Source organism: Peromyscus californicus, unplaced genomic scaffold (assembly GCF_007827085.1).
Source record: "Peromyscus californicus insignis strain IS unplaced genomic scaffold, ASM782708v3 Scaffold_21__1_contigs__length_65335640, whole genome shotgun sequence".
NCBI classification, from domain to species: Eukaryota; Metazoa; Chordata; class Mammalia; order Rodentia; family Cricetidae; genus Peromyscus; species Peromyscus californicus.
In genome coordinates this window covers 28315607-28326994 of record NW_026294514.1, presented here as the reverse complement: position 1 = coordinate 28326994, position 11388 = coordinate 28315607, and the positions used below count along the sequence as shown (strand labels likewise).

Below are 11388 nucleotides of genomic sequence, written 5' to 3'. Positions count from 1 at the left end.
AGCTAGAGGAGCAGCGGGGGCAGGGCCAGGAGAGGTAGACCTGACGGGGCGGAGCTAGTGGCGCATTGGGGGCGGGGCGCGGCCTGATTGGGGCTGAGTAGTCCACGTGGTCAGAACTCGGCCTGATTGGGGGAGGGGGGGAGTGGCCGAGAGGCGGGAGCGGAACCGGAACGCGTCCTGACAGGGGCGGAGCTCGCGGAGTAGCGGGGGCGGGGCGCGGCCTGACTGGAGCGGAGCCGTCCGCGTGGTTAGAACGAGGCCTGATGGGAACTGAGCGAGAAGCGCGGGGGCGGAACCCGACCGCGGCCCGGCGGGGGCGGAGCTCGCGGGGCGGCGGGGGCGGGGCGAGGCCCGGTAGAGGCGGAGACCCGGTGCGGCCTGGCGAGAGGCGGAGCACACAGCTAGGCGAGGGCGAGGCCTGCTCGAGGAGGGAGGAGCGGAGAGGCAGGGGGCGGGCCGAAGTCCAACCCCTCGGGAAGAGCGTAGCGGGGCCATGCAGGTGGGTGGCTGCCGCCCGCCCGCCCGCCCGCCCGACCCCGGCCGCGCGCCCCTTTCGGAGCTAAGCTTAACGTGGCGCTGAGACGAGCGAGCGTACTCTGGTTTCCAAGAAAAAACTGAAACCCTCCGCGGTGGCCCGACCTTCCCGGGGCCGGCAGGGGTGTCCAGTGACGGACTGGGACGGGGGTGGGGGGTGGGGACCGGGGAAGTAGTGCTCTGATTCCGGATACGGCGGCGCGCCGGCTAGTGGCGTTTTCAGATCCGAGGACCGCTGCGGAGCTGGAGTTTCAGTTCGAATCGGGACCTCCCGGCTGGGCGGGGCGTGGGATGGGGTTTAGGGGGCCCCGGGCCTCTTGGATCCGGCCTCTCCGAGGGGCAGAACTGGGTGGCAGTCCTGATGCCCTGGGGCTGAACCTTTGAGCACTGAGCGGTCGAGCGGGGAAATCCGGATCTGTCGCCTAGGAAAGGGGCGGAAGCAGAGGTCTTAGCCTCGGAGCTCCCGTTTTTAGGGGGGGCGGGGTGGATCCTCGGAGCTCGGGTGACCGTAGTGGTCCCAGACCTGGCAGCAGCTTGAGCGGCCCCCTCCTCCCCTTAGGTGGCCATGAACGGCAGAGCCCGGAAAGAGGCAATCCAGGCCACAGCCAAGGAGCTCCTCAAGTTCGTGAACCGGAGTCCCTCACCTTTCCATGGTAGGTGGCCTGGGTTAGGGAGGCTAGGAATGGGAGTGACCTGACCAACTTCCATCGCTATGAGAGTCCTTTTTTTCTACAGTCGTGGCAGAGTGTCGCAGCCGCCTCCTCCAGGCTGGCTTCCGCGAACTCAAGGAAACAGAAGGCTGGGATATCTTACCAGAAAACAAGGTACTAGGATAGTTTGGGGACAGAGGCTGTTTCAAAGCCCCGTGTTCCATGTGATTAAGCAACTCACACCCGTGTCTTTCAACTCTCTCTTCCAGTACTTCCTAACCAGAAACTCCTCCTCCATCATTGCTTTTGCTGTGGGGGGCCAGTATGTTCCTGGCAATGGCTTCAGCCTCATTGGGGCTCACACGGACAGTCCCTGCCTCCGGGTAAGGAGTTAAGGCTCTGCTGGGCTGAAGGGAGGTGGCGGGGACTGTGGAATGAAGTGATTCAGAAGGGACTTTTTGGAACACCCTATCCCCAGGTATAGGAAAGAAGGTAGACCCACTCTGTGCCCTCCTCACACACTTCCCACAGCCAACAGATGTGATACTTGCTCTGTATAACGTGTCAATTGCCTGAGTCTCACCTCCAGATGTTGTCATCCAGACATTCTCTTTCTTCTATGCCCAGGTGAAACGCAGATCTCGGCGAAGCCAGGTGGGCTTCCACCAGGTCGGTGTAGAGACCTATGGTGGTGGAATCTGGAGCACGTGGTTTGACCGGGATCTGACTTTGGCTGGAAGAGTCATTATCAAGGTGGTATAGAGGGACTAGGAACTGGGAAGGTTCTCACTTCAGCAGCCGGAAGATTGAATGTCACATTCCTTCAGGGCACCAGTGAAGAGTCCCCGTGGGGAAGGGGAGACTTGGTTATTCTGGGGTTAGTGAGGGATTTAGTCAGTTGGATTTGGGAGGTGCCCAGTTCTGACCTGGCCAGTTGGCCATAGTGCCCTACTTCAGGTCGGCTGGAGCAGCGACTTGTACATGTGGAGCGGCCCATTCTGCGCATCCCACATCTGGCTATCCATCTGCAGAGAAATATCAATGAGAATTTCGGGCCCAACACAGAGATGCACCTGTGAGTCTACACCAAGGACTGTGAGGGTGGGGTATGGTACCAGGTGACAGGGGTCCCATTGGACCCAGAGGACCACTTCTTAGTGGCCACCATCAAGTTCCACTTTTGGAATCTAGTTTCTATCTATTTGGAGAGTGGGCTGGAAACTGGAGGACAAGGAGAGGCCTAATCATGGCTGCCCTACCCTCTTCTCTCAACCCATTTCCCCACAGAGTCCCTATTCTTGCCACAGCAGTTCAGGAAGAGCTGGAGAAAGGGACTCCTGAACCAGGGCCTCTCAGTGCTGCTGTAAGAAGCTCTCCTGCTCCTGGGAGGGTGGGCAGAGTGGGAACAGACCAGTCCCCTAGGAAGGGGCCTCCTTCCAACGTCTTCTGCCTTGCAGGATGAGCGGCACCATTCAGTCCTCATGTCCCTGCTCTGTACCCATCTGGGGCTGAGTCCTGAGAGCATCATGGAGATGGAGCTCTGCCTGGCAGACACCCAGCCTGCAGTAAGGAGTGGCTGTAGGATATTGTGGCCAGCCCACCACAGCATATCCCCTGCAGCACTTAGCCCCTCTGTCAGTCTCATCCTGTTCTCCTAGTAGATTTTACCTCCTCTGCTTTCAGGAGTTCCCAGATAAGCAGAACCCCCTCCCCCGCCATCCCACCAAGACCCAACTAAGGGAACTTGATTAGGGTGTGAGGACCTTTGGGATCCTGCAGCTCAATGGGCGGAACTGGGTGGAAGTCCTGGTGCCCTGAGACTGAACCTTTGAGAACAAAAGCCAGGAATCTGGATCTGTTGATAGGAAAGGGGCGGAAGCAGAGCTCTGGGCTGTGGGGTGCTCATTTCTAGGAGGGTTGGATCCTCAGTGTGTGAGGTGTGAAGTGGGGTCTGCAGTTTCTGCTCTGTGTGCTCCCTGTCTGCTTTGACCAGCACTGGTTCTGAGCCTCTGAGCAAGAGGCCTCACACCTCCCAGCTGCTAATGTAGAAGACTGCTAAATCTAGATCCTCAGTTCTAAGTTTCTGTTAGCTGGTTTCTTCCTTTTACTTGGCATTTTGTCTTGTTTTTCGAGACAAGGTTTCTCTGTGTAGCCCTGGCTGTCCTGGAACTTGCTCTGTAGGCCAGGTTGGCCTTGAACTCTGTCTTCTTCTGCCTCCTGAGTGCTAGAATTAAAGTGCACCACCACCAGCTTGCTTTTTTTTCGTGTGTGTGTGTGTGTGTGTGTGTGTGTGTGTGTGTGTGCGCGCGCGCGCGCGCGCGCATGCTTGTATGCGCGTGGTCACTTAACCCTCCCTTCACCTGACCCACTGGTAAGATGCTGTAGGTCACCGTTTCGTGGCCTTCATTCTCAGCTGAACAGCGAGGATAGTTTCCTAAGCCAACAGTCAGGAGTAGTTGCTCTGGCCCTTGGGAACAGGGAGAAATGGGTGAGGGCCTGGGCACTTAGGTCAGGGTGTTGGTCCTGTCTTTCTAGGTCCTGGGTGGAGCCTATGAAGAGTTCATCTTTGCTCCCCGACTGGACAATCTGCACAGCTGCTTCTGCGCCCTGCAGGTGAGGAGCCCGAGCACTCCAGGCAGCACATACCCACGAGAGATGGGGAGTTAGGAGTTGAGATGGAGGCTTTTCCCTCAAGTCCCAGGAGGTGGCCAGGGATGGTTACCTAACCAGGCCTTCCTTCACTGGGCTGGGCTGGGAAGGGCCCAAGTGCTGCAGCCTTGACATTACTATTCCTGTGTGGTCTGAGACCAGGAGGCTGAGGTATGAGAAAGCTGACAGGTGTGCCATGTCGTCTTTTCCTCCCCCAGTCTGCCACTTTTCCTTAGATTAACAATCACCGCCTGAAAGGAAAGTCTTCACCACCATGAAAGACAGTACCTCTCACTTCCTTCTGCTTCTCTTTCTGCCTCTGCCTTAAGTCTCCTCTCAGCTCTGTGTTCCTTGGGACCTCAGTAGGCAGTCTGAACCTCCTGCTCACCTTCATGGTCTCCACCTTCTCTCTACCCTAGTCAGGCCATTCCTCAGCCTTCTACCCGCCCTTCACCCTTCTTCTGCCTTCCGACTTGCCTTTTCCTGCTTGGCTTGTGGTTGGAGATAGGTTTGGGTAGTTACTACAGAACTGGGGTCCGTGTGTGTTGTTTTCTAAGTGGTTGCTGCCCTTTAAGCCACAGCATCTGAATCAGCAACTGCAGCTCTGGTTAGGCCGGCTCCAACTCTCGCAGAGCTGTAAAGGGAACTTAACGAAACCTCTCTCCCTCTAAAGCACTCCAGACTCAAAGGTTAAGGTGGAATTCAGCTCTTCAGAGGCTCAATAGCAAGTAGCTCACCTCCTCTCCCTGCTCGTGTTCTCCAAAAATCCCTCCTGCCACTCCTCGCCCCTCCTTATAAACCCTTTCTCACCCGGCTCCTCCCTACCACTTCCTGTCAGCTAGCGGCTGGTACAGCCTCCTGACCACAGGTGAATTTTATTTAATCACACGCATCTTTGCATCATTAAACAAACGTTCCAGAGCATAAACGAAAGTAACACACCTTGAAATAATATTCTACAACACGTGTCTGCTTCTGAGCCAACCAGCTGGGTTCATGGCCACCTCTAGAGCTGCTGTTAACAGAAGCCCATCAGAAGCCTCTCAGGATTTTCATCTTTCTGTCTTCAGGGTTGTCCTCCTGCCTTCTGCAAGGGAAGGCGTGAGAGCCAAGTTCCGAGAGAGTGGATTCACTTACCCTATTAGAAAGCCCCTCCACTGCCAGGCAGTGCCCTAAGAGAAAGGTTGCTGAAAGCCCAGCCCACTTCCCTGGCAGGGCAGCATGCCGCTCCCAGGTACTGGCAGACCAAGTTGTAAGAAGCGAAAGGGCAGGGATGATGACCCTGTCTGCTTCCCCATCCAGGCTTTGATCGATTCCTGTGCATCCCCTGCCTCCTTGGCCAGGGAACCACATGTGCGCATGATCACACTCTACGACAATGAAGAGGTAGGTGGAGGGTTCTGGGCAGAGGTCCTTCTGTGGAGTCTTCAGTAACTGCCTGGTGACAGACTCAGAGTGAGTCAGGGCCACCCTTGGGGCCCTAGAGATGGAGGAAGGAGAGCTGCCAGTGTGTCCGTGGCACATGTTATTCCCTTCTGGTCTGCATAGATCTGCTACTAACTGGATCCCATACCCCATATTCTCTGTGCACCTTGCTACATTGCTACCCCAAGGACAGGGGCACTACACAGGTCATCCTTTGAGGTCTATGGCTTGGCACATAGTAGGCCCTCAGCTGTGTGTTTGGCTGCAACTTGAGATGCTGTAGTGGGCTTGACAGGAAGCTAGTTCTCTCTCATGTAACTCCCTAGGATCAGTTAGCAGTTAGGATAGGTCTTTTGTCTGTTACTCTGGGTGTTTGACTGTCCGATCTCTGGCCATCTTGTCTACACCCAGTCAGCAATAAAGGAGAGGGCAGAGAGAGTAGATGCCTGTGTCTTCAAGAGTGTGCTCCAGAAATGGAATTCATTATTACTTACATTCACAGAACTTACTGTGACCACATTTAGCTACAGGGAAGACTGGGAATGATGTCTCCAGCTGGGTAGTTAGTTGTATAGCTACAGCTTGGGTCTCCTGTTATGAAAGATATCATGGAGAGCTAACAGTCTCTGTCACATGCATCAAGGGAAATTACCCAGGGTGCTGTGGCACCTGCTGAGCCCTAGATGTAAGTGTTGGGGACCAGCGTGGAAACCCCATCAGTAAGTGCTGTTTCTAGACTATAAATGACTGGGAATTAGTCTGGCCCCAGTCCCCTGTCAGATGTTTAGTAATGACCTGGATGGGCATAGGAAAGTTTCTAAGGATACCAATCCCTACCAAATGACTCAGGAGGATACTGGGCCATTCTGAACACTGGGCTCCTCTTACTGACCTCAGTGTCCAGGCCCATATTCTGATTTCCAGAGTCAAATCTCTTGCCATCACCAGGTGGGGTCAGAAAGTGCCCAAGGAGCACAGTCTCTGCTGACGGAGCTGATACTACGGCGCATCTCAGCCACACCTCAGCGTCTGACCGCCTTCGAGGAAGCCATACCTAAGTCCTTCATGATCAGTGCAGACATGGCCCATGCTGTGCACCCAAACTATGCGTGAGTCTCCGTACCAGACAGTACTCACTGCTAGAGAGCCAAGCATAGCCCATTTACAGGCTGGTTCCTGGTCCTGCCTGCTTCTCCATCTCCTGGGAGGTTCTAGGGGTCTCCTTTTGATTGTCCTAAGGCCAGACTTAGTGAAAGTCATGTGTTGCCTAAGGCGGGTATGTGTCTTGGGTAAGCTCTGTCTGTAACCTTGTTTGCTTTCCTGGCTAGCATTGGCCTGAAATGTTTGTTTTGAATGCCCTTGAGGACCTGCAGGGCTGGGTCGGAAAGAGTGCCCTGACCCAGTAGTACTGTCTGCCTTGGAAGGGGTGGAGGTGTTGACAGGCCCCCACTGCAATGTGCCCTCCTGACCTTTACCACCTCTCACAGGGACAAGCATGAAGAGAACCACCGGCCCTTGTTCCATAAGGTAAGATGCTTCCCAAGGATGGGGTGGCCTGGCCGTCCCTGGCCTGTGTGGTCCCCCTGGGCCTTGCGTCATCTCTGTCCCCTGACTTCCCAGGGCCCTGTGATCAAGGTGAACAACAAGCAGCGGTACGCCTCGAACGCAGTGTCGGAGGCTCTGATCCGAGAGGTGGCCAGCCAAGTCGGGGTGCCCCTGCAGGTGAGTGTGTGTCCTCTCTGGGGAGGCCTGGGGGAGGGAGCGGGAGGAAGACAGAAACCTGTGTGCCCCCAGTGAGTGGACTTCAGCGGAGGGAGTCCCAGTAAATGAGATGAGGGCTTTGTGGTACAGAGCTAGGTGCATGGCTGGTTTTGTTGTGCTGACTTTAGCCTAGTTTGCTAAGCTGTCTGAGTTTTAGTGTTCCCATCTGTAAAGTGGGGTGATAAGGATCCCTGCACTGCTGATTTCTCTAAGGATTACTCCTGACACCTGGTAGCTTCGTCCTGCCTTTTTTCCACCTATCACCCACTTTCCCTGTGTCTTCTACGCTAACCAAGAAGGACTATTAGGACTGGAGAGCCTAGAACCCCAACGGTTTGTTTTTTTCCTCTGGCCTTGAAATTACCCATCATTGTCCTCAGTCACACTGTGTGTGTACATTCATAGTCCTACATCAGGGATCTGGGCCAAGGTGGTCCAGTATCAGACAATACACAGTTCTGGTGGAGGCAGGACTAGACAGGGCTGTTTTGCTATATTGTCTCTATCCTGTCCTGTGTAATGTCAGACCATTCTACTCATAGAGAGAGCCTCTGGGAGGAAATGAGATCTAGCCACTGAGAAAGAAGTACTCCGGGAAGATCCACGGAAGATCATCATAGCCAGAGGGAAAGAACAGAAAGATCCGCAGGGGGAATGGGAATGAGTTAACCTAGTAGTGGGAGAGAAGGCCGGGACTGAGAGCAGGGGGAATGGGAATGAGTTAACCTAGTAGTGGGAGAGAAGGCCGGGACTGAGAGCAGGGGGAATGGGAATGAGTTAGCCTAGTAGTGGGAGAGAAGGCCAGGATTGAGAGCGGAGGGATGGGAATGAGTTAGCCTAGTAGTGGGAGAGAAGGCCAGGACTGAGAACAGGGGCATAAGAGAGGAAGCTCACCTGTGCCAGTTTGCTTCTGAGGCCTTAGAAGAGCATTTATAGCCTAAGGTATTGTGAAGTGTAGGCTTCTTCCTAATAGTTTACAGCAGAAGCAGGGCATGTGTACTTTAGAACATTAGAAAAGACAAATAGAAATGGAAAAACAAAATTTGAACCAGGTATGGTACCTCATATTTGTAACCCTAGTTCATGAAAAGTAGAGACAGGAGGATCAGGAGTTTAAGGTCACCTTCAGCCACATAGCAAGTTCAAGGCCAGCCTGGTCTACAGAGCTAGTTCCGGGACAGCCAGAGAAACCCTGTTACACAGAGAAACCCTGTCTCAAAAACAACCAAAAAAAACCAGGTTCTGCCAGGTGATGGTAGTGCACACCTTTAATCTCAGCACTCAGGAGGCAGAGGTAGGTGGATCTCTGTGAGTTCTGAGATAGCCAGGGCTACATAGAGAAGCCCTATCTAAAAAAAAACAAAAACAAAAAAACCCAAAACAACAACATCAAACCCAGAGGACCCAGCATGGTGGCACATATCTTTAATCCCAGCACCCCACTCATGAGGCAGAGGCAGATGGATCTCTGTGAGTTTGAGTCTGGTCTACACAGTGAATTCCAGACAGCTAGGGATACATAAGACCCTGTCTCAAAAAAGAAAAAAACTATCACTAGAGTTTCAGATATTCTTCCAGATTTTTCCTGTGCATTTGTTTTAAACTTTGTAAAATTAAATCACTGGATACATTTGTTACCTCTTTTCAAACACTGGCTGGACAGTAGCTGTACAAGCAGTGAGCTCCCCTTTTAACACTAATTGATAATCCTTGCTTAATCAGCAATTACATTAGAACTGACTGACAACCCCCCACCCCATTCTTTACCTTCCCATTCTGTGAAGTAGAACCTCCCCCCATCATCCAGGCTGATTAGTTATCATGAAAGATGATTCTTGGGCCAGAGAAATGGCCCAGTGGGTAAAATCATCTGCCACAAAGCCTGGCAACCCGAGTTTGATGTCTGGGACCCACATGGTGGAAGGAGAGAATTCATACCTGCAAGTTGTCCTCTGACACAGGTACCATAGCACATACATGCGTGCATACACAAAAAATTTAAAAGATAATTCTTAATGGGAAAACAAGATAATTGCTCATTCTTTCCCTTCAATAACCTTTTTCAAGGTGAAGTTTTATCCCAAATGTCATTACAAATTAGTTTCTCTGCTTTTCCTTTTTTACTATCAAAATTGTGGGCCGGGCAGTGGTGGCGCACACCTTTAATCCCAGCACTCAGGAGGCAGAGGCAGGTGGATCTCTGTGAGTTCAAGGCCCGCCTGGGCTAGAGTGAGTTCCAGGAAAGATGCAAAGCTGCACAGAGAAACTCTGTCTAGAAAAACAAACAAACAAAATTGTGAATGCTATCCATGGAATTATTATGTGTGATGGTCAAATTGTGACTTTGACCAGTGAGAGAGCCTTTTCCTATGCCCTGTGACATGATACTTGAAAGTTACCTTGCTTTTAAGATTTAAATTTCAGCCTCATTTTTTCATTTCCCTTCTCAGATTTGTCTGCTAGGAAGAAAAAAAGGTTTTTTTTTTTTTTAAATCATGAGTTAATACTGTAATTCCCATTTGACAAAAATTGGCTTTTATTTTATAGTTCTGTTTGATACTTAAAAGAAAATCTTAAAATCTAGCATCATATTATGATTTCCTTTTTTTTTACGATAGGGTCTTCTGTAGCCCATGCCAGTTTCAAACTGAGTGTGTAGCAGAATAGAGCTATAAAGTCCTGCTCCCTCTGCCTCCCAGGTCTTGGAATTACAAGTGTGCACTGCCATGCCCAGAGTATGCACTGCGGGGCTCAGACCCAGGGCTTCACACATGCTAGGCCAGCACTCAGCCAAGTGAGCCACACCTCCAACCCAGCAGTAGCTTTTAAAACTACATTAAAGCTACTTTGTGTGTTTTCCTGTGTGTATTGAGGGTTCAGGTTGGGTGTGAGGGTAACAAAACAGTGTTGTTAAATACTTAAAGACAACTAGATCATCTTCCAGCCCTGAGGCTGTGGGGCAGCTTCCTCCTTGATGTTAATGAGCATACCTGGCTTATGACCTCTCTTCCTCTCTCCAGGACCTCATGGTCCGGAATGACTCCCCTTGTGGGACCACCATTGGACCTATCTTGGCTTCTCGGCTGGGGCTTCGGGTGCTAGACTTAGGTAGTCCCCAGCTGGCTATGCACTCTATTCGGGAGACAGCCTGTACCACTGGAGTCCTCCAGACCCTCACCCTTTTCAAGGTAACTCCCCCTGACCCTCTTCTCCGTCATTAAGGGGCTAGCCTTGGTGCTGGAGCTGTTTGCTATGGTGCTATTATGTAGAACAACAAGGGTCTGTGTATCAGCTTCCCATCACTCTAACGAAGTAAGTGAGATAAACAGTCTATAAGAAGCCAGTGTTTGTTTTGGCTCGCAGTTTTAGAGGCGATATTCCATGGCTAGTTGGCTTGTTAATTTGAGGCCTGTGATAAAGCAGATATCATGGTGAGAACATGAGGTAGAGGAGTCTGCTCCCCTGAGAGTTGTCAGTGGCGGGAGGGGGGCTGTGGTAGAAATGGGTCCCAGTGTCCCCTCAAAAGTATGCTTTATCCCAAGTGACCTAACTTCTTCCCTTCAGGCCCCACCACTTAACGGTTACACTACCTCCCAATCATGCCACAGGCTGGTGAGCAGGCCTTTAGCACATGGACCTTTAAGGACACTCAGCTATACCACTGCTCATTTTCAAGGCCTCAGGAAGCGGTTGGCGGGATAGGGGCTGAGGGAAGAGAGGATCTCAAGCGCAGAAAGCTTGATGCTGCTGTTACTAGAGCTGAGGGCGACGGGAGGTGAGTGGTGGGACTCCGGCGTCTGGTCACTCACTAATTCCCCCATTGCCTCTCACTTCAGGGCTTCTTTGAGCTGTTCCCCTCTGTAAGCCGCAACCTCATAGTGGACTGAGGCCCTTTGGCGAGGCTTGTCTTCCACCCTTTGACTGAAGGGGAGGATCTCCGCTTAGCTGATGCTGGATTATTAAAGTGGATTTGTACTCCAGCTCTGTTGTGCTTTTTCAGAAGCTGCATGGTGGGGTAGAGCCTGGCCTGAACCTCTGAACCCTGAGCAGAGGTGAAGGTTGGGGTGCAGAAACAGATAAATTCCTAGAAAGAAAGCGAAGGGATCAAATGTACATGTACTTAAAATGCAGGTAAGTACTGTTTGGCTGTCCTTGTGTCTCACCTGAACCAGGAGCTCCTGTTGACGGGGGACTTCATACCACTTCTTTCTTTACTTTATTTTACTTTATGTGTATGAGTGTTTTGTCTGCGTGTGTGTGTGTGTGTGTGTGTGTGTGTGTGTGTGTGTGTGTGTGTGTGTGTGTGTGCGTGTGTGCCACATGGTGCCTGGTGCCCACAGAGACCAGAAGAAGCACTGGTTCTTCTGGA

The 11388-nt window shown here is 52.2% G+C and overlaps 1 protein-coding gene across 2 annotated transcripts; it reads left to right on the top strand.

Moving 5' to 3' along the window:
- Nucleotides 1-369: 369 nt before the first annotated feature.
- Dnpep (aspartyl aminopeptidase) lies at nucleotides 370-10999 on the top strand. Of its 2 annotated transcripts, none has more exons than XM_052749937.1 (15): nucleotides 370-499; nucleotides 1094-1187; nucleotides 1270-1358; nucleotides 1454-1567; nucleotides 1812-1937; nucleotides 2129-2259; nucleotides 2472-2547; nucleotides 2642-2749; nucleotides 3720-3797; nucleotides 5136-5219; nucleotides 6207-6367; nucleotides 6746-6785; nucleotides 6879-6980; nucleotides 10040-10207; nucleotides 10856-10999. In XM_052749937.1, exons 1-15 carry the CDS (start codon nucleotides 494-496, stop codon nucleotides 10904-10906), a joined length of 1428 nt encoding a protein of 475 aa, XP_052605897.1. In that variant the 5' UTR covers nucleotides 370-493; the 3' UTR covers nucleotides 10907-10999. The 2 variants fall into 2 exon arrangements, with proteins under 2 accessions (XP_052605897.1, XP_052605898.1); XM_052749938.1 differs by lacking the exon at nucleotides 370-499 and adding an exon at nucleotides 830-979.
- The last annotated feature ends 389 nt before the right edge of the window (nucleotides 11000-11388 follow it).

Coding starts and splice junctions, on each gene's coding strand:
- Dnpep (XM_052749937.1), top strand. Junction 2,260..2,471: donor CCCAACACAGAGATGCACCT/GTGAGTCTACAC, acceptor ATTTCCCCACAG/AGTCCCTATTCTTGCCACAG. Junction 2,548..2,641: donor CAGGGCCTCTCAGTGCTGCT/GTAAGAAGCTCT, acceptor TCTGCCTTGCAG/GATGAGCGGCACCATTCAGT.